At 41.6% G+C, this 23,475-nt stretch overlaps 1 protein-coding gene across 1 annotated transcript in view; it reads right to left on the bottom strand.

Moving 5' to 3' along the window:
* The window catches only part of ROS1 (ROS proto-oncogene 1, receptor tyrosine kinase), a 93,880-nt gene that overhangs the window by 49,786 nt on the left and 20,619 nt on the right, over positions 1-23,475 (bottom strand). Inside the window, 13 exon segments of the mRNA XM_039530714.1 lie at positions 540-802; positions 2,126-2,288; positions 2,761-2,924; positions 3,256-3,470; positions 5,013-5,113; positions 9,794-9,985; positions 11,013-11,194; positions 12,214-12,324; positions 13,262-13,474; positions 14,306-14,817; positions 15,678-15,775; positions 16,979-17,163; positions 18,865-18,987. Coding sequence (XP_039386648.1) covers positions 540-802; positions 2,126-2,288; positions 2,761-2,924; positions 3,256-3,470; positions 5,013-5,113; positions 9,794-9,985; positions 11,013-11,194; positions 12,214-12,324; positions 13,262-13,474; positions 14,306-14,817; positions 15,678-15,775; positions 16,979-17,163; positions 18,865-18,987 — 2,522 coding nt within the window.

Raw genomic sequence — 23,475 nt, 5'->3', positions numbered from 1 at the left:
TGGAAGCACTTCTCCTGCTGCTTCATGTTGCAATTCTCCAGCAGGCCCAGCTGCTTCATCCTTGAACTAGGATGCAGCACAGCTCGCCTGGTCCCTTGTGTTTTGAATTTAATGCATTACCAAATCATGCATTATGGGTGTCTCAGTTCTCACTTGATAATGAAAAACACAATGCCATGCTACATTTAAACATGAGTCATCAAAGGCCAGCTGGTACTAGGCATCACCAGAATCCTCACGCTTCTTCAGTGGTGGGGGCTGTCCTTGATCTGTGGAACTAAGTTCTGTTGGGTCTTTGACTCTCAGCCAGCCCAGGATTCAGAGCTACAACTCAGTAGGATCTGCACTTAACCTGCTGCTGCTACCGGGGGTTTGGAAAATGGGAAATTTTCCTTTGGCCACTCCAAGCCTGCATAATAGTTATGAGAGGTAAAGCAGTATTGCTCTCCACATTACACTGACAGGCACAACAAAGCACTACATCTTGTCATGGTTATAACACCAAATAACCAGATCATCACCTGATTAATTTTCCATACCTGAAACCTCACTGTCAGCCTGGGAAGCACATCCTTGAGTGAAAAGGACATCAGAGAGGGTGCAATGTTGCTTATATTCCATTCTGTAAAAGTCTCATTGGTGCCACTTTGATTTACTATTTGATAGTAAATTCTGAACTTTGTTAATGCTCCATTGTCTCTCCTAGGTTTATTCCACCTAAATTCCACTATAGCTCTCTCTTTGCCGCCATATGTACCATTATCTGACACATATATTCTGGGATTTGCAGGGGCTGAAGGAACTGTATTAAAAATACACACAAACATAGCAGAGAACTTGTATTAAAATATGATGTTCGATAACTCCTGCTTTTACCCCTGAGCCTGGCATCTACGATTAGTTTAAGGCAGCTAGGCTGCTAAAAAGGGGGGGGGGGAACATTCAGACTTGAATACAGCAACTTGTGCAATTCATTCTTCAGCCTAAAATTGTCCTTTAAAAACAATTTGATTTTAAGGTAGAAATGTGAATATTTCACTAAATAAATAGGTATGTGAAGGCATGAGTGTGTGTTCTAATGGTAATTCCAAAACTCTCTAGCTATGACTGTGACTTCTATGTGTTTTTCATTGTCACATGTGTATTTGATTTTAGCTTGATCAACAAAAACCCACACAATTGGCACTATTCTATACAACAGAACTCCGCTAATGTCAGTGGAGCTGTCCTTATTTACATCACTTACAAAGAGCAGAGCATTTGGCCCACAGTCTTTCAAACTCTGCGAAATTGGCATATTGCACCAAACAGTTTTTCCCTGTGCTTTGTTTAGATGCATTAATTCTACAGTTATTATATTGCCAAGTGTCCCTTTAACTGATTCATCTTTGACCCGACCTGAGTAAAATAAGACACCTACAAAGTAAAAAATGATTACCATTTCTAAAAACTCAAATAACTGTCTAAAGTATTATATGCAGGATTTTACTGGTCATTTCATAATAAATTTCAGTTAATCCAATCTTTAAAATCACAGTCAAGGGAGTGAATATCACCATGTATTATCTGCTCAAATGGCTGCATGCATGCACATGTAACAGTGGATTGTCAAAGACGTTCAAGAATGCATACCCGCAGCCTCTGTGATTCATCTCAATTCACAGTGGGCCAACCTTGGAAGTAACTTAACACTTCTTAAGAAAGGCCCAACATCCTGAAATAAATTTGATAGCTGCTTTCAACTACCTGAAAGGGGGTTCCAAAGAGGATGGATCTAGACTGTTCTCAGTGGTAGAAGATGACAGAACAAGGAGTAATGGTCTCAAGTTGCAGAGGGGGAGGTTTAGGTTGGACATTAGGAAAAACTTTTTCACTAGTAGGGTGGTGAAGAACTGAAATGGGTTACCTAGGGAGGTGGTGGAATCTCCTTCCTTAGAGGTTTTTAAGGTCAGGCTTGACAAAGCCCTGGCTGGGATGATTTAGTTGGGTTTGGTCCTGCTTTGAGCAGGGGGTTGGACTAGATGATCTCCTGAGGTCCCTTCCAACCCTGAGATTCTATGATTCTATGAAACTAGGCCTTACTGTACCCATTAAAGATTAGGAGTGAGAGTTTAAAGTCTGGTACCTTCTTCAGGGGCTCGAAGGGATATGGATGTCATAGGTCCCTCTCCCCAGTACGTATAAGGAGTCACAATAAAATCAAACTGCATATAGGGCTCCAACCCTTCGACTTTGTAGGATGGTACAGTCAGATTCCGAGGAGGCAGACACCGTTCACTATCCACAAACTAAAATAAGCACAAAACATTTTTCTCCTCTCAGAAAAAACTTTGTAAACATTCCTGATCTTTAACTTTGATTTTCCAAAACACCCATACCAAAATGAGAATAAATTTGTTTTGAATTGTCATAGCTCCACTGAATTTTATGGAGCTGTGACCATTTACACCACCTGAGGATCTACTCCTTTGATTCAAGTGTAACAATAGTTTATCAAATATGCTAAAATCAAGTGCAAATGAAGTTTATAACTATGGTTCAGGTGGTCAGAGACGTATTATGGTCTACACTGATAAGTTGTTAAATCAAAGTAATTCAAGCAAACTTCTGAAGAGTTAGAAGATCTGTCCATATATCTATAAAAGAAATACACAAAGGCACATTATGGCATAAAAGAACACAGACTATATGTCTAATTTTTATAACTGTCAGTGTCTAGAAGCAATAATTCCAGATAATGGGAAGAAATCTCATGAATACCCTGGTCTGTAGAACCTTGGACTCCACACAGTAGAAGACAGTGCCCCATTCCACAGTTGTGGAAGTATTCCAAAGGATGTGAAAATGTGATGAATTCCCTTCAATCCTAAAGGAAGACTCCAGAATTGAATCTGGAATCACTTTGGGTGGAAAGGAAAAGTTTCCTGTAATCCAGAAGATGAGGAAAAAAATAAGAATTATGAACAATGGGTGGAATTTACAAATCTGCCTACGTGATTTATGAGCACAAGTTCCATTAACTTCCATTAGTATATTATTAATAATAAAACGATGTTGTTTGTTTAGGCCACATCAGTATCATTTGATTCTGCTTCTACTGGTTTATACAGTTATAAGTTATCCATCTCTATTCTGATAAATGTATTAACAAGATATTTGTATTCACATCTTTTCCCACCCAGATGTTAATAACTAAGAATTACAAGCAGACAGTGGATACATTTTTAAAGTTCTGTTGATCAGAAAATCAAATACCTGGCAGAGGTTTAAGTGACCTCTGAGCAAGGGTAAAAGCTGCAAACTCTGCTGGTTGCGAAAAGGGGATGCTAACACTCTGATTGACTTCTTGTGTCGTAATGAACCGGTAGCCATTAATCCAGAACAGCCGTCCACTGTAATACAGCAGTGCACTATGAGATACTTCTGAAGAACTCCATTCTGCGAATTCAGTGACTACAGCATCACCACAACTGTGAAAATAAATATGGCATCACCTAAGCCAAAACTTGCTTTGTAAGAAAAAAAAGATCTATGCAATAAACTTTGATACCTTAAACTTTATCCTTCAAGTTCTCCTTCCCCCTACACAAGTAATAAGAACAAATAAAAAGGTTTTCTTTCAATTCCTGCCCCACCCCTGCACTGAACATTCCTTAGTCTGATGCACCACTGGAGCACCAAACACAATACTTTGTTTCTTCAGCTCTTATAAGATGACACCTTTAAAATGAAGTAAACATTTATGCTAAAATATTATAATTTATTCAAAAGGAGACAGTATGTTACCATTTATTAAAGATATCCCCTGCCCTAGACCTGATCCCCCTCCTGCCCTCTGAGCCCCTCAGTCCCAGCCAGAGCACCCTCCTGCACCCCCAACCCCTCATCTCCAGCCCCACCCCAGAGCCCGCACCACCAGCTGGAGCCCACGCCCCCAAACACACGCACCCCAACCCCCTACCCCAGTCAGGAGCCCCTTCCCACACCCTGAACTCCTAATTTCTGGCCCCACCCCAGAGTCCTCACCCCCTCACACACCCCAAACCTCAATTTCATGAGCATTCATGTCCTGCTATACAATTTCCATACCCAGATGTGACCCCCAGGCCAAAAGTTTGCCCACCCCTGTCATATAGGCTGGCTGAATGGGTTCTTCCAGTAGCTCACTTGGTACAACTGCTGCCAACAGAGGACACAGAAGTACCAGTCCGGATGCCCACTCAGTGAGCCCAGCCAAGACTCCACATGAAATGGACTTAAGTAATTTTTAGTGGTTCACTCTGAATCCTGTACAGTTGGACTTGCAGTAACTAAGAGAAGCTTTACATATGAAGGGATGCAAAAACGTCATTTAAAACCTTTGGAAGTAGTTTTCCTGTGCATACATGGCACATGCAGAATGCATGGCAAAGTGATATAAAGGACGGACCAACACTCATCTGATGTGACCTATGGAACTCACTTGTGGCTTTGCCATTTGTGAATAATGCAGCCATCTCATATTCATGGGGGTCAAAGGGACTACCATATAACTACTGATTGCTCATGTGAGTAAGGGTTGCAGATTCCATGGAAAGGAGTGTTAATTGCTGCCCTTTATATTTGAGAAATGTCAGGTTTTAAAAATGATCCAGATTCAAGATAATATGGGAAACTGTAACCACTTATTTTCTGATGTTACAAGTCCAACATGAAGATGACTATGACCTCAACTGAATCAAGTCTCCGTATCCATGGTGTTTTTATCACTATGAAAAATTTGAATAACTTCCTGGTAACTCAACACAGAGTTATCCATTAACTAAAGGTGACCATCAATGCTTCCTGTTTATTATTTGCTTAGCACCAACAATGTGTTCAGCATAGTACAATACACAAAAAATAAAGAGTTTCTGCCTTGAGGCCCTTACAATCTAAAAAGCAGAAACACAGAAGAAAGGATGCACTGGAATTCTGATTGTTCAATGTATTTTGAGGTGGGGGGGAGGAGAGACACACACAGATACCCTTACCTCTCTCCACAAAGTGAGACTCTGTATAGATTTAGGCACAGGCTATCTTGCACAAGCCAGTAGAGGAAGCCGTCACTGAGATCCAAGGTTAGAGCAACTACCTACAAGACAGAAAAATCCAATCAGTAAAGTGAACAAAATGAATACATCATGGAAAAAAATCCCTTCAATTTTGAAAGATATGTTGCTTCATTGTTGTTTATATTATACAGCACCATGGAGAGAATGGCTCTTTACCAGAAAAAAAAAATAAAGACAGGTCTCTATCACAATGATTTTTCAGTCTAAATTAGACAGAATATAAAAAGGGAGAACAATAAACAAATGATCAGATCCTCAGCTGGTGTAAATCAGTATCATTCTATTGATGTCAGCAGAGTGACACCAATTCTCAGCAGCTCAGGATTTTATATAAAGTGTTTAATTATATTTATAAGCATCTGCTATGTTGCTCATCCCTATAGCACCTGAGTAGCTCAGATATTACTGTAGCAGTATATCAGTTAGTTAATGAACCTTCCATACATAAAGTTGCATAAACACCTCTGGCATTTTAATGTCCTCGGTCCAAAACACTTTGAAATATTCCTCTAAAAAGTGACACTGATTTTCATATTGGAAACCAACACAGTCACCAATTGTGTTTTTATAAGTTGATTTTACATAAGCTATATCACTTCTGGGCAATCAAAAGAAGGACATCTTGTACAGAGTCTGAGCTCACTATTTATGGAAAATGATATGCTAATTAGTTGAAAAAAAATTAATTAAGCTTTACATTCAAAATAGCTAAATTTCAGTTAGAGCAGCATGCCATCATTTTTATTTAGTAGTAATCTGAAAAAACATGAGAGTAGGGATAAGGGCCAAGAAGAGCCCTCTAACCTACACTGCACACAAAAAAGTTGTTGTGTTTTTTTAATTAGACCAAATGTTCCAAACAAATTGTATAATTTCATACCTGCAGTCAACAGCATGTGCAATACTGTGTGCACAAACAATAGAAATAAAAATCTACTAACCTGGTTTGTGAGTGAAAATAAGATTTGCATCCACAAATTACGTAGCTGAATTATATCATATGAACACTCAGCTAATTGTGCCTGCAAGTTGTTGCATGCACAAAATTGCAAGTGCAAAATTAGAGATAAGGTTGACAGCACTGATATTTTGCCTCGATATTTCCCAACCTCTACTCTCTTGTCAAGTAATAGGTCTATCTCATTTTTTAAAGTTAAGATTTAATTATGGATGTGAATGGAGCATCCATTCTTTTACTCTTCACTAATAAAGGTAATAATTGGAGATATACCAATCTCCTAGAACTGGAAGGGACCTTGAAAGGTCATTGAGTCCAGCCCCCTGCCTTCACTAGCAGGACTAATTTTTGCCCCAGATCCCTAAGTGGCCTCCTCAAGGATTGAACTCACAACCCTGGGTTTAGCAGGCCAATGCTCAAACCACTGAGCTATCCCTCCCCCACTTCATACAAAACATGTTGGCATTAGGGAAAGAAAAACAAATGTCATATCATATTGCATACTCTCATGCAATTTCCATCCCATTCCTGTTGATATTGCATGTCAGAAAATCAAAGTTTGAATTATTGCTCTTGTAGATTTCCTTTGTAAAAACTACTTTTGGTATGAGACAGTGTGTAGTCAGATTAGGCGTATATACACATTAATCCTCTTACCTGCTCTCACTGACATGTTCTACATCAAATTTTGTCTTCCTGTCTCTCATGAGCACCCCAGTCTCACATCTATGTTCCTTAGCCATTTTGGGCTCCTTTTTTCCCCTTCCCTTCTCTTTACCACAACTACCTTCTTCCACCAATTCAGGCTTGTCCATCTCCCTCCATTAATACTTACATTAAAGCAAAGAAAAATGTGTACTATTCATATTCAGGGGTCATGCAGTAATTTAACACCTCCCTTTTCATGTGCTACAAAAATAGACAGATTTTTTCCATGGTGTGACAGACATTAATCTCTGAACATGATGTATAGTTGTTATCCTCCAATGTAACCCTATATCATAAGATGCAACATAAATTTAGCCTCTTGAAATAATCCTTGATTCACCATATGTCATGAGGCAGTACTCAACAGGGTTCTGGCACACACTGCATGCAGCATGCTTTGCTGCTCCTTTATAATGTACTGACCTCACAAGCATACTGTAAAGATTAACTAATCAATGTTTATATGGCGTTTTTAACATACTGGGCCAGATCCTCAAGCCGGTGTAAGTCAGAAGTCAATGGAGCTATGCCAGTATATACCACCTGAGGGTCTGGGTTATAAAGTGCTATCTAAGTGCTAAGTTTTGGATAAAATAGTTAGCCATCTCATCCCCGCACAGTGAAATACCAAATCAGAGATGTACTCCAAGACTCAGGTTTAAAGCCCAAAAGATGAATAGTTATGGATTGTTGAAGATCTTGCAATGACCTATTTAATAGTCTATTAATTTTGTTTTTAAAAAAGTCTTAGTAAATTTCAGCAAAGAATTAGTTATTCATAGAACTAAATTTACCATCTGCAGTTACAATAGCTAGAGGACAATAATAATTATTATTAGCTGTTATATTGTTTGCACTGCAGTAACACCCAAGGCCCCAATCATTGGCACAGAAATGGCGACCAGAGTGACATGACAACAACTACTAAGCAGACAGCTGCAGAGTTGTGGCAAGGGCCTTGACATTGAGGATGAGAAGCTTGAAGTGGATGTGGGGAGCTATTGCAACCATTCAAAGAAATGGATGATAAGGGCAGAACAAATGGAAAAAATTTCTACCTTAAAAATTATGATCAGTCCTTATGCGTTAGAGCAGAAGTTGATCACTAGGGATAAATCTGATACAGGTAGGCACACTACAGGGCATGGGAAATTGACGTCTTCCAGCGAAGAAGCCAGCACTGGCCAGCATCCAAGGTGGGGTGTAAGGCAGGTGACTGGATGGACCATTGATCCGTTGCACCATGGAAATATTTTTCTGTGTGGCAAAAACTTCTTAATTCTTCAGTATTTAGGATTATAATATGGTTATTGTACTATTAGAATTTGCCATTCAGTGTTCTAGCTGAGACCTCTCACACAGAGTGGATGTAACAAAAAAGACCCATAAGATTAACTGAACTTTTGAATTGCTAGTCACCTTTAAAAGGACAAACCCGTTTTGCCCAGTATTTAAGTTTTACATCCTAGAAACCCAGCCGGTTAGTGGTTACCCTCTAGGGAGAGGAAAAATACTTGTAAAAGTTTAAGGATTCCAGGAACTGTGATGAAGGCAGCAGGAAGAAGTCAGTGGATTTGGAAACATCTGGAGTTCAAAAAGGATCTTTGATAATGAGCAGCATCTGTGTAAGACGGGAGCACATCTTGTATAATCCTAAGGAAAAAGCTGTATCAGGAAGGGACACATTTTAAAGAAAACATTTAAGATGTATGCTACAGCAGGTTGCCTTTTTTTGGTATTCTTGAGCTCTTCAATGATAATTTGGCTATGACTAATCCAAGCTCTGAGAACAGGGACTTTTTCCCAAGAGAGTGACTCAGCACATGTCATGAAAGAAGGCAGCTTTCAGCCAAGTGCTGATAAATATTCATGTGATGGACCTAAACGTGACTGCTAGTTCACAAAGCCTTTTCATAGGAAAAAACAGTGCATTTAAAGATTTGCCCCACATCCTGGGCTGCTCCTGAAAAGTGCCCAATGCAGCTGAGAATGGGGGTTGGAAAGGTAGCTTTGAGCCAAATTTGCACTCCCCTAATCTTGGGGCTAATGAGCTTGGGCCAGTCCTCTGGCTGCACTGACTGCCAGTGTCCCCCAGGATCCATTTCTGCAGACAGGGTTTTCCCAGGGCATAGGGTCACAATGCCTTTCCCCCAGCTACCTCAGTGCTCAGATGGCACAGAAATGGCTACTGTGGTTCTGTATCAACTGACAATCCCTTCAAGTAAAAGGAATCCTCAAATGGCCAGATACATCAGCTGGGGAAATGGTAGAAAGCTGCTTTGATGCAATGGAGAATCGGGATCTTCATCTACTTTTTACGTAACAACTTGCTATGGTAAGACTAATTTGTTTGCAAGAGTCAAAACCGACCACTAGAGTAATTCTATTTTGGGAACAGAAGGGAAACTCTGAAGAACACACTGTCCATCTTCTTGTTACAGACAGGTAAAATTCATGTGAGTGATAGATAGCCTAGTTACTGGTTGTGACACAAAAGCCAAACAGTGGATACAATGTGGGTAGAGATGGCAAAATGAATAGCAGGAAACCAGTAATACAATATTTTGCTCGAAATGTCATTTTAAACATCCAGGGCCAGGACTTCAATGGAACCCAGGTGATTTACACTAGCTGAGGATCTTCAGGATCTACAGTGGTCATTATTAAAATGTCAATAGTTGCCAACAGTTGCTGCTGTACAAGGCTATTTTGAGATACCACAGCTCTGTCAAAATGCAAAATAGCACACGTTCTATGTGATAGCAGTAGGTAAATGGTCACTTTCTAACGGCAGTCACTGAAATTTAAAACTCAGTTAACACAAATATTGTTAAATACAGTTATTCAAACTTGTACCTCCATGGTGATTACTCAATAAAGTAATAATTGTATGAATTAACCATTACGGTGTAAGTACAAGTTACACCCAATAACAAATGAAAGCTGTATTGTTATATCTGATGTCACAAGCGCTAATACTGACTGTATCCTATGCAACTAGACACTAAAACACTCCTTTTTAAATATCAGTCACCTGTTTACCAGAAAACCGTGGCTGCTCTTGTAACATAAGGTAGTGCTCTCCATTCAGTCTGGTGCTTTCCACTGAGTAAGTTGTGGCCCAGTACAGATAGCCATTGATTGCATCGACCACAAGATCCTTCACCAGGAATGCAACATGCACCACAACATCTGTGTGTCCTACCAGCAGTGATTTTCTGTAGATCTGGGGGCAGGTGGGGAGAAGACAGTGTAACTCCTCACACATTAGTTATCAGCCACAGGCACCTGAATACATGTATATGACTATTTCACAGCTATTGATTTCAGTCTCATGTGTTTAAAACATCACAAGGAATTATGCAAAATTAGTATTTAGTATCTGCTATTAAGTGACAAAAGCAAAAACTAGAACTTCTAATCCCTCTTATCATTCCTTGTTTCACCAGCCTTCTGAGTGGATAAGAGTTCACATCCAGTTTGCACTCACTATGCACAGCTGTAAATTAGGATGTAAGGTAGTGGAGAATCTAGCCCTATGGGTCTCATTTTCAGAAGGGCCTCTGACTTTGCACTCAAGTAATTACAGGTACAATTTTATAACACTGCATAACTTAGCACTACATTTTTAATGTAGACCCATTTTATACAACTGAAATGGATAAGCAACTGATTTGTGGGTGCATTGCTGGTCCCCGCGTGGCTCGCTGACCTCCGCAGCTGCGCGCGGGGCGCGCGGTCAGCGGGGCCGCGGCTTGCTGCCACATGCATGCCTGCGCCTCCGCGAGCCTGCATAGAGTGCATTTGCAGCTATTTGGGCACACAATATCAAAGTACTACATCAGAGATGACTTCTGAAAATCCACCCCTATATTTAACAAAACACCCACAATTTGCTACACAAGGTTATAATACAAGGATAAATACAAATGAGATTCAGTTGGCAATCTTTAGCTGAGCACTACGACTATGAAACTATTGTCGGTATATTTTATTTGTATATTTTTGCACCTGCAGTTCAGTATCCTGGCTTTAATTAATAACTACATTTCACCTCAAGCCCTTTCCTAACTGGAAAAGGAAATATCTCAATGGGAAGAAAGGTGTAATTGCTACAAGTTGATCTACTATAAAAGGAAAAGGTCAACAGCAGCTCAAGTTATAGGAGGTAATAAACGCTTTCCCAAATATTATTTAAATAATCTTTGTTATTCATTACTTTAGTTTATCTTCAGTGTAACACTCTTACATACCGTATTTGCTTTTCCAGCCCAGTACAAATACTGACCCAACCAATCAAAGGCCACTATCCTTGCTTTTTTGATGTCAGATATATGAAACTTTTCAATGGCACCAGCTCTTCTAGTCAGTGACCACATATGAACTTCCCCCGTTGAGTTGCTCCAGTAGAGAGTGTCATTATACCAGTCCATGTCTTGAAGCAAGAAAGAAGGATACTAGCAACTATTTCTCAAATATGTCGATAAAACTACAATTTTTTAAGAACAATTAAAAATATCCAACCAACCAAGACCTTGTCTACATTAGCGGCAGCATGCAAATACATGTAGCTATATGCCACTGTAAAAGGCAGGATGCATCCACAGTGTGGTGTGTAGCTACATGTGGCAGTGAAAGGCTCTGGCAGGGGGAGGCAGTGGGGAAAAGTCTAACGGCAGAGAGCTACCAGAGCCTTTCCCCATTGTCTCCCCCCCCCCCCCGAGCCTTTCTCTGCCTTCCATTATGGTGTGGAAAGGCTTTGGCAGCAGGTGGGCAGCAGGACAGTACACTGCTGAAAACTGCAGTGTAGACAGAGAAGGCAGTGCTTGGGCATGTAGAGAGCTGTGTAAGGTATATACCCTGGGGTTCAGGTGTGTTTTTACTCACTCAAGCAGTGCCTCACTGTCTACACTGCTATTTATACCCATGCTAGGGGTCGTGCAGTGTCTGTACTCTGTCTACACTTAGGGCGTTGTATATAAGATTGAAACAGGTCAAACCTCCTACAAATGCAGGAACAATGTACAAAGATTGATACAGCTCAGCTCTAAAACTCAATTGATAAGATAGATCATGATGACAATCTCCCTATGTACAGCAATCACCTTACTACACTGACCTCATTTTCATGAGTGTAGCCCCACTGGATTACAATAGCACTGCATTACTTTGTAACACTGGGGTTACACAGCTGTAGAGAGACACCCAGGGAACTTAATTCATCCCTAGTGTAACTCACATTCACGGCATTTCACCAGGGATGAATTTGGCCCAGGGAGTGCAAGGAGCTTCTGCCTCAAGACTCAGTTCAGTTCAAACTGTTTCACTGCACATTCAAAGTCTAGTCAGATGTGATGAAAGTTCTCGTCTTTCAGTTCCTTTCATCCACTATGGGGAGTTCTGATCAATGCAGACAGGTCCACTACAGGAACACTCAGCCTGAACAGTATTTACCTGAGACATTTCTTATATTAGAAGAGAAGAATAATCCTGGCCCAAAACTATCCAACGGCTGCTTCCAAAGTCCATCGTCCCCCACAGCCAAGATATAAGGTTCTTCTTCAACTGAGAAACAACGAACAAGTTGTAACTACTTATGAATGATACAAACATAAGAAAGGCCGTATCGGGTCAGACCAAAGGTCCATCCAGCCCAGTATCCTGTCTGCCAACAGTGGCCAATGCCAGGTGCCCCAGAGGGAGTGAACCTAACAGGCAATGATCAAGTGATCTCTCTCCTGCCATCCATCTCCACCCTCTGACAAACAGAGGCTAGGGACACCATTCTTACCCATCCTGGCTAATAGCCATTTATGGACTTCACCACCATGAATTTATTCCTGTTCCAGCAACCAGTATCAGAGGCACATTGTGCTAAGGGCTGTACAAAAACATAGGAAGAACTAGCCTCTGCCCCTAGGAACAGCAAATCTCAATACACAAGAGAGACAAAGGCTGAGAAAAAAGAAGTATGTGACACCCATTTTCAGATGGGGAATGGAGGCACAGAGAGATGAAGTGCCTTGCCCAAAGCCCAAAATCTGTGGTGGAGCCACGAACTGATCCCAGAACTCCTGAGCCTCACTCCAGTGATTTAACCCTGAGCCCCTCCTTTCCTCTCCATATGTATTATTCTACATAAGCTACATTTAAATAAATATTTCAACAGTGTACAGGTTAGAGCCATTGTACACATGCTTGCAAAGGGCCTTTTGCATTTTCCCAGTAAGCCACCCACTCCCATTCATTACATGGTGACGGGGATACTCAACTGTTTCCGACGGTGCACCCATGCTAAACCACCTGCCACTGGTGGTCTTCAGATGTCAACCTTTGCACTGTCCCCAAGCACTTTAAAAGAGGTCCCACCTGCTTGTGTCACTATGTGAAGAGTAGCACAGCAGAGGATTGAACCCCTGGTGTTCCTCGGGTCTAGGCCTTGACAGGTGGAGAGTATGCACAGGACAAGTTTCTCCTTACTGCTCAGTGAAGTAGTTCTTACCTTCTTTTAAAGTAGTGCCCCTAAAAGACTCTGTCCAGGGTCCTTCCCCAGCAGGAGATAGAGCTCTCACTGACACCTGGTATGCTGCGGAGTAGGTCAGCCCTTTCACTGTAAACCTAGTGTCACTGATATTGGAGACAATCCAATCTTCATCAGCACCATGTTGGGCTGATACCTTCACAATGTACGTCCAGTTCTGCCAGGCGGAAGGACCTGAACGGTGCAGATAATCACATTATTGGACAAGAAACTACTTCAACAGAGGCCAGGAAGACTGCAGTTTTAGAGATCTATTTCAAAGCTGCCAATATCAGAGATATCAGCCGGGAAGAAAATTAAAAACTGGCGCTGCTTTAGTCCCTGGCACCATGGCAGCACATCATGCCCTTCCCAACACCTTAACCGGGAGTGGCAGCAGTCTCCACAGCCCCAGCTGTGTGGTCGAGCGGAGAGCAGACTTTGCCAGCCAGCAGCCACCACGTGTGACTCGCCATAGATGTGTGACAGTACTGTGATAGCGGTAGTTAACACTGCGCTCATTATACCCCATGATTTAAGATGCAGCCTTTTTTAAACCCTGCGGGACAGAAAGACTGTTAGTGACTTACACAATTAAGCCTCCATTAATTTGGCTAGGTGCATTCTTTATTTTATCAGTAAAACTTTGCTTAAAATTTTGGCAGCTTTATCATAAATTATTGGGCCTGGTTTGTCTCTCACACCTGTTTCATATTGATGTTCATAGAATGTCAGGGTAGGAAGGGACCTCAGGAGGTCATCTAGTCCAACCCCTGCTCAAAGCAGGACCAATCTCCAGACAGATTTTTGCGCCAGATCCCTAAATGGCCCCCTCAAGGATTGAACTCACAACTCTGGGTTTAGCAGGCCAATGCTAAAACCACTGAGCTATCCCTCCCCCAAGTAGATTCAGTAGAGTCACTTCTGATTTACACCAGTGTAAGGGAAAGGAAAAATCAGGAAGATCTTTCCATTAAGTACACTGGAACATGGACCGGACCTTTAGGATGGAACAATAGAACTTACTGGTTCCAATAGTTGGTTGAGGTGGTCTCCAGCAGACCACAGCTTGGTCTGATCCAAACAGCACTGTGACAAGCTGAGGATGAGTTGGCAAAGGATAAGGCTGTGTTGCCACACCATAAGAAAGCAAGTTGTTGTATCCAAAATAATCAGCCTGGGTAAAATCGCAGTCCACCAAAAATTCATTAAAGGCTTTGATCCCAGTTGGAGACAACTCCTCACGGAAAACTGCCCTGCCGTCAGTGACAACGAAAGTATTGTTCTCATAAACAAAGCTCTCTATGTCTCTAAATGAAACTTGAGGTCGTAGGATGTTAAAGTCTGAGCCATCCAGAAAACCAGACACAAAGGATTGATCAGTTTTGTTGAAGTAAATTAGTCTTTTGGACAGGAAGTTTATCACAAAGTCTTGCAGAGCGTTGATTCTTACAATCGGCAAAGCTTCAGGGACCTGACCAGGATAGACTGGGAGGCTTGCCCTATAAATTCCATCCTCCAGCAGATAAAAGACATACCTAACAATGGAACAAGCCCACGATAGTTACACCATAGAACACAGTGTAGACGAGTCACTGATATTTTAGTGGTCTATTGTCTCAGAGACACACCTGTCCTTCTAAAAAAATATAGGGAAATTCTTTTGGTTCATATTTATTTATATCCTATGAAAATTAAATACAGGAAGCCCAATTCCCAACCATTGTAATATAAAACTACATTGATTTACACTGGCTGAGGGTCTGGCCCATGATTTATATAAGAAAAACTTAACAAAACTTGACAACAGTCAAGCTGGTGTGCTGAGCCTATCATGCTGATCAATATTGCCTTCTTGTTTCCTTGTGCGCTCACCCTCCTCTGTTGGTAACCATCTGTTGCCTCTTGTCTTATACTTAGATTATCAGCCTATTGGGGCAAGACTGTCTTCTGTTGTGTTTGTACAGTGCCTAGCACAATGGGGTCCTGATCCACAACTAGAGCTCCTAGGTGATAACAGTTATCAAATAATGATGATAAAAATAATGAAAAATGCACTCAAAGAATCGAGCCAATGTTAGACACAGACATTTAACATTCAAACAATTGTTTTGATGAAAGAATTCAATGTCTTTTTTTAAAAACAAATAAAAATGCAATGCCTCCAAACACTTCACACATTGGAAAGACTTCAGACCCTGACTGAAACAAATCAAACGTGGTGAGGAGTGAGCAAACTGAAGAATAACAGAGGAGCAAGCTTGGCAGTCTGTACAACTGGGGCGTAGCGGGCAGTTTCTTAAGAGGTTCGTGACTGGATAGCTAACCCAGTGAAGACGATTGCCGAAAAGATCAACAGCCCATCTGACACCAAGTCATCAAAGGAGAAAAAACTTACCCATTATATGGATCAGCTACAATTTTCCTAGGGGAGGTAATGGAAGGAGAAGTGATATCTTCAGCTACTGTGCAGTTCTCTAAATTACAGACACATACCTAGAGAATCAAAATAAAGAGAAAGGCTCTTATGTATCAGTAGCATGTTTACTGATGAGCAGCAACATGACCTGAGCATCCTACAGGGAAGAACAGAGACAGACAATAACCTAAGGCACTTCCAAGCACCTCTAAGCACCTACATTTCCAGTCATTCAATTACAAGGTTTGCTCACTATGCCAAGCCTTCTGTTAATGCTTACCATGAAGGAATTGTCAATTCATTATCCACTTACCTCATGGTTTTCAAGCTGGAGGAAAATGAAGGGGCAGATTTTGGGTCCAGCCAAGCTATGCTTTGAGCAGGATCTGACAGGGGAGGGGAGGTGGTGGTTTACAACTACCTTTGTGCTGATCCTGCAAGCAGCCTGGGACCAGTTTGGCCTCATACCTTTTTTAACTTACATTAGCTGCAACGGACTCCTGCAGCCATTGTTTTAACCTAAGGCTACAAGAGTGCAGACATCTGTGGCCACATAAGCACCCTGGGCAATAAGTGAAGAGTGGAGTGGCATGGCACTGGCACAAGGAATCCCTGTTTATGGCAGCTTTCTCCCCCTTTGTCTCATGTGCATGAGAGGAGCTAAGGAGCCAGACCAGGACCTCACTTCTAAAGTCATTAAAGTTTCAAGAGTGAAGAATTAAACGCGGGGTTGGCATCTATTTTTTCCTCTCAGGACAAAACAGCTTGACCCTGCATCACCTTCATTAACACAAGAAAATTTTTGAGTACTTAAATATCTCTTATCACTTTCGAAGTGCATTCTAATGGTTAACGAACTAATTCTTACAACATCCCTGCAAGGTACAGTAAGAAAGCACTATACAGATAAGGAACTGAGATCTAAAGATTTAATGACTTGCCACCGAAGGCACGAGCCACAGGTGGAGACAGTGTCAGAAATGACATGACTTTCTTTCACAAGGATAAAAATTAGCTAAGAAGCTGGAATTCTAGGATGTCAGTTTACTTTTAATGTGACCTGAGATGCCTGTAGACCACAGTAGAGGCAGGTATTACTATTTTGTCCTATTTCTTTGACAAAAAAAATTTATTACATTAAAAATAAAAACATTATAATAGTCAACAGTACGCCATACATCCCTACCATAATCCCTGAACTCTTTATTGCCATATGTAAAATAGGGCACACATTAGTAGTTCATAAGTATTAAGAAAATAATTAAGCTCCAGAGCCCAACCTTTTCATTCATGACAAAGTACATCCGCTGGTAAAGCCAGTCTACTGAGATTGATGTAATTTTCCCTGGGCCAGCATAAAAGAGCTTTAAGTCAGACACATCAGACATGCTGGCAGCTCCTTTCGCCCAGATAGAATTTCCCTCTGAGAAATAGACAACTTGCTGGTAAATATTCACAGAAATCCCTAGAAACAGCAAGACAACACACACACAATATGTTAATATGAGAAACACATTTTGATTTTTCATTACTTTTAAAAAATAATGTCATAGAATGTGGTGGGCAGCTCTCAATCTGAAACCTTACATGACCTGAAAAAATATTAACATTTCTCTCCCCCATTTCTACTATTTATTCCCATACTATACAATATTTCCCACAATCCTTGAAAGTGGCACGATTGTACACAATGGCCCTTAGAACTGATACTACAGTGGGCACTGCAGAAAACCAACGAACAGATTAGCTAAAAAGACAAAATACTAAATAGACAGATCAATCGACACCAATTCACCCTACCTGGTGCCCAGAGATGCAATTTGCATCTCACCACACAAAGCACAATTACTCTGCTCCAAGGTGGGGGCTAATCCCCTGGCAGAGAACTACCAGTCTCTGCACCACCACCATGTGATGGGAGATTACTGTAGCCTGAAGCAGCTTTCATTTCTGCAGGGTATAGCATCCCAAGAAGCCCTGTAGGCACCCTTGTTAGGATATGAGCCCAGATACCTGTCTAATGTCTCATGCCCAGATAAAGCACCATTGCACACACTGTCTATAGCTGCACACAGCTGAAACGCCCTATGTGGCTGCACTCTAAACAGTTACGCTACCATGCATGGACAAACCCATGATTACTTAACTCTTGGCTAACCTGCAGTGACGATGTAGCCATATGCTGCTGAGGCAGGAGGGGCTGAATCAGCACATTCTCCAGCTCTTCTGGCCACATCCTTTCCCCTGCAGCGCTGACCATTTCTGGGGGGTGCTGGCCCCCTCATGTATTCCACCAGGTCAAGGTTGGTTGCAGCCATTTTTCTCTCCCTCTATCTATACACATCCCTAAAGGACATTATTCTGCCAGAAACCAGAATAAACCAGGAGTGAAAGTGGCCCAGTATGTCAACATCTCTGAGAGCATACTCCCCTCTACTGTCTTCCTTTCTGGTTATGGCCCAGTGAACATCAGAAACTTCAGAGATTTCATTTGCAAATGCACAACATCTTCAGCTGTTGAGCCGTACCTAAACCTGACCATTGTGAGATTTCTCTCTCTCTCCTGGTTCCTCCTTCTTCACTGAGCCCCTCAACTGCCCAACAAGCTTGCCACCCATAGCAAACCTCCCTCCACATTGCCCTAAATCTCACCCACCAGATTTTTTTTTCTTCTCTTCCCACAATTTCAGTCAACAGATTCCTGGTGCCCCTTGAACTCCTTCAATACCATATGATTGGTATCTAAAATAATTTCAAATGGCTGTGTAAAAGAGTTTGAGATCACCCACATAGCTACAAAGAGGAGAGTGCAGCTGCATGGAGGAGTGAAGGTCTTGTAGTTATAAGGCATAAGATTGGGATTCAAGAGATCTTACTTCAGTTCAAGGTTCCACCCAAGATCCCTTGGGTGACCTTGGGAAAACCACTTAATCTCCCAAAGATAACATTTTCAAAAGCACCCAAGTGAGTTTGGATTTAGTTCTACTGACTTGCAATGAGACTTATGCTCCTAAGTGCCCAAGTCACTTTTGATAGGCTCTTTTGATAACTCTGCACTGTGTCTCAGACAACCTTCTTACCTCACACTGGTGTTTGGGAGGCACTTGTATAATGCAGTAGTGGGAGCTGGATCAGTATGGTGGAGAGAGAAAGAGAAAGAACTAACCTGTAATACTGTGGTGTATTACATCGTTCTGAAGGCATTGTGCGGCTTCCAAGAAAGATTCCATGGATCTCTTTCTTAGAGATTGGTTTCTGGCTAGAAAGAGCCATTTCACTTTTTCCTTAACTGACAATTAAAAAGACAATTTTAAAATTAAGCTAGAAAACAAATGAAAAGCAGAGGGCAATTTTCCTAACTTGCACATTGTTAATCCACAATCCACCATTTGCATGCCCACACACATCCACAGACACAAGGCTGTCCACCACCACATCCAGAAAAAACATAATTCCTGAGTGCTGTAATGATATGCAAAACTACTAAGGCTAGACAACTTTTGCAAAATATATACTTTCCTGTTACGCAGCTTATCATCACTAACTAAAACTAACCCTGTGCTGTTGTAGCTGTGTGGGTCCCAGGATATGAAAGAGACTAGGTAGTGAGGTAATATCTTTTATTGGATCAACCTCTGTTGGTGGAAGGAACAAGCTTTTGAGCTTCACAAAGATTTTCCTCGAGTCTGGAAAAATTGCCTGCTAACCCTTAACTGCCCTCTTCATTTTAAGTGGTCTTGTACAGCATGTGTGGACCCCTTATACTTAACAATCTATCTCAGCTTGTATTCAGTGTGTAGATTCTGGTCACCTTCTCCAGACCTGAGAAAGAACTATGGAAAGCTCAAAAGCTTGTCCTTTCCACCAACATAAGCTGGTCCAATAAAAGATATTACCTCCCCACTTTGCCTCTCTTAAAACTAAACCTCTTAAATAAATGGAAAAAGTGTGTTTTGTGGTGATGTATTATCCATATAGTTCTATTTGCTTTCGTATCTGTTCATATATTCACTAACTTGCAAAATTCAGTAATCTGCAATGGATTTCTTAGCCATTAGCAAAAACCACTGAGGGTCTACTGATTTCCAGTGACACCTGAGGGACATAGGCCTAGATGCACAAAACATATTAGGTGTCTAAGTCCCTGTTTTAGGAATCCAAGTCCCAGTCTCAGGACCACTGCGATGCACAAAGGTCCTGCTGAACCCTGTAGGTGCCTCAACTTACTTGGCACCAGGGGCGGCTCTAGCAATTTGGCCGCCCCAAGCATGCCGACACGCCGCGGGGGGGCGCTCTGGCGGTCGCCAGTCCCGCGGCTCCGGTGGACCTCCTGCAGACGTGCCTGCGGAGGGTCCGCTGGTCCCGCGGCTCTGGTGGAGCATCCACAGGCATGCCTGCGGGAGGTCCACCGGAGCTGCCTGCCGCCCTCCCGGCGACAGGCAGAGCACCCCCCGCGGCATGCCTCCCCAAGCACGCGCTTGGCGCGCTGGGGTCTGGAGCCAGCCCTGCTTGGCACCTAAGTTTCTGCAGTATAAAGTTCCCTCAGTGTCTACATCTTGCCCCCTGAGTGCCTTCCTCTAGAAGTCTGGGCACTTATCTCCCACCTAAGCTCCAGAGTGATTCACAAACCCGGGGACAAAAGGCGTTCAGCCACATAAGTCGTATGTGAGGTCCAATCCAGAAGGCGTCCTCTGAGCACACTTACCGGATTGGGCCCTTCAGGAGAGTTCACACAAAACAGCTGGGAGGGGGAGAACCCACCTCATAACTTTTAGCCCAGTGGTTAGGGTACTCCCCTGGGATGTGGGAGACCCCTGTTCAAGTCCTCCCCTCTGCCTGAGGAGGAACAGGGCTTTGAACAGGGGTCTGAAACCATCCCTAACCATTGGGCTATGAGATATTTTGATGTGGGGTTCCATCAGTCTCTCCTGTTGAAGCTGTTAACTGTGGATAAATAATTAAAGAGTCATTGGAGCAGGGGGGACTGGACCCTGCAGTGGAAGCTTATGTTCAACTGGTTATCTACCATGGCCCTCAAATCCTTTTCAGAGTAACAGATTTCCAGGATACAATCCTGGAGTTTGTTTACATTAGAGATTTTTTATAAAAATGACCTACATCCTTTATTACCAGATGTTCAACTTTGGATTTATCTGCGATATAACACGTGTTGTTCAAATGAGCTCACCTTACCTAGCAACCCCTGAGAGTGAGACAGAAAGTTGGGAGAGAAAGGGAAATGAGTTTCTTCCTGGGGAAAATATTGTGATGAGAACTATGATCTTCAGCTAGATCAGAAGCAGTGGGTGAAATAAGGAACAAAGATCTTGAGTCTGATTTGCCACTCTGTTACCCTAGTTTTACACTGGTATAATTTCATTCATTTCAAAACTAGGGTAATACAGTGGGAAATCAGGCCCAATGCCTTCATGTACAGGTAAATTCTGTCTTCCAATACAGGAAATGTTGCCTAGTGATCAGAGAAGGGGAAGCGTAGGGACAGCAATTTCACCTGGCTTCTGTGTAGGAAGCAGGGCGGAAGCAATTTCCTTCTCTGTGAGGTTTATATAGCAACTATCACTGTTATACGTAAGCACTACACAAAATTGCCCAAAAGTCCAAAATGGAGGGGGTTTTCTCTCTCCAGTCTTCCAGAGCAGAGGAGAATGGCTTTGTGATTGCAGGGTTTGTAGTTTGGTTTGCTTGCATGTTTCAGAATTATTATTATAATATATTTAAAGAGTTCTGTGGGCTCTCTCAAACGGCGTGTTTTGAATTTTGATCTAAACGCAATCAGGCTTGGACTCAGTCTGATTCCTTCTGGCAAAGAGCTCCACAACCAGGATCCCAGCTCTAAGAATGCTCTCTTCCCACGGATGCTGGTTTCAGGACACACATGTTAGTGATCAGGGCTCATTTAACCTTGGAACAAATGTTAGTAGAGTGTCCAGTCCAGCATGTACCAGTGTGTTAGACAACTTGAGTCAATTGGCAATCAACTAACATGAGTTTAAAAAGCACTAATGTACACATAGCTTCAGTTTCTCCAACCCACAGAAGGTGGAAGGTGGATGAGGATTTAGGAACAGAGTTAAGGCTACTGTTGTAACCTTCATGGAGAATTTCCTGAGTTTCTAGAATTTAGTTTTTTCAGTTTGGTAACACTGCTTTTATTCCCATCCATAACTCTATCTTAATATATTTCTCCCTGGGAATAAATTAATATTTGTAAACTATCTTAAGAGGCTCAGATAAATAGCTGGATATAATGTTTTGTTTTTTGTATAATGAAATTCCATTAGTGGGAAAAAAAGAACAAAGGAAGAGAAATAGCAAAAACAAGGATATGATCTAATGTTGTTTTGCATGAGATCATTCTGGAATTTTTTACTTGAAAGTCTAATGTGAAATTTGTTTGTGACACTTGGCCAGAAATGGTTAAGCATCCTGCTGGATAAATTCAGCTCTTAAAGACATATTGGTAGATAATGTTTGTGTTTTTGTGTATTTACATATATAATGATAGTGGTTAACAATGTAATCAAACAGTCCCTGTTTATGCTGTATTCTGTTAATTCAGAGATCAAAAGGACATCTTATTTAAATTAACTGTAAACATAGGATATCGCTGTACAGTATTCATCTTTCTTTGAAATGTATAGCAAATCACCTGAGAATGATGGAAAACTGGCAATTGCCTCATGTTAATCCATGTAAATAATTACCGGTGATGCTTAGGAAATGGATCCACTTCAAAGTCCCTATGAGTGCCTATTGTTCACTTAAGTACTGTCACAAGAAGCCTGAAACTGTATATAAGACCCTTGGGGCCTGATATTGTCATCTCAATCTGCTTGAGGCTTCATGCAGGGGAAGCTCAAGCCATAGGGCTGAGATCCCAATTCTGACTGGACCACCCTGAATATAAATATTGGACTATAACCTATGAACTAATTCTTTGCAACTACAAAGCTCACTATCTCTGCTATGAATCTGAATCTCAAGAATTGTACTCATGTCTGTATGTGTACTGATCTTTTAACCAATACTCTCTCTCTCTTTTAATAAATGTTAGTTTAGTTAATAAGAATTAGCTGTAAACATGTATTTGGGTAAGATCTGGAATATTCATTAACCTGGGAGGTAATGTGTCCAATCCTTTGGGATTGGTAGAACTTTTTTATATGATGAATAAGATTTTCAGTAACCGTCATTATATTTGACTTGGGTGTCCGGGTGGAGGCCTGAGGCTGGGTTACTTTAATTAAACTCTGTTGTTGGTTTCTGGGTAACCAGTGAGGTATTATAGAAGCTGTTTTGTGTTGCCTTGGTAAAACTAAGTATTGGAATAGCCACCAGATTTGGGGATTGTCTGCCCCATTTTTTGCAGTTCACCCTAATTGAGTGACCTCAGTTGGCTCCCCTGTGGTCTCGGTCACAGTGTTAGTATTAACATGTAAAAAGCGACAAAGAGTCCTGTGGCACCTTATAGATTAACAGACGAATTGGAGCATAAGCTTTCGTGGCTTATGCTCCAATTCGTCTGTTAGTCTATAAGGTGCCACAGGACTCTTTGTCGCTTTTTACAGATCCAGACTAACACGGCTACCCCTCGAATATTAACATGAGTTCTGCACATGCTGCCACTGATACCACGTGTTCCAGAAAATGAAAGCATCTTCTGTCAAACACTCATTCACACCCATTTGATACTGGTTCACCTTTTTTGTCACTTGAACCAGCCTGAGTTATTGTGCCCAACAACCAACCTGTTGTT

This window comes from Mauremys reevesii, linkage group 3, assembly GCF_016161935.1.
Source record: "Mauremys reevesii isolate NIE-2019 linkage group 3, ASM1616193v1, whole genome shotgun sequence".
Lineage (NCBI taxonomy): Eukaryota > Metazoa > Chordata > Testudines > Geoemydidae > Mauremys > Mauremys reevesii.
The sequence above is the reverse complement of the archived record's forward strand: the minus strand, read 5'-3'. Positions and strand labels throughout refer to the sequence as shown.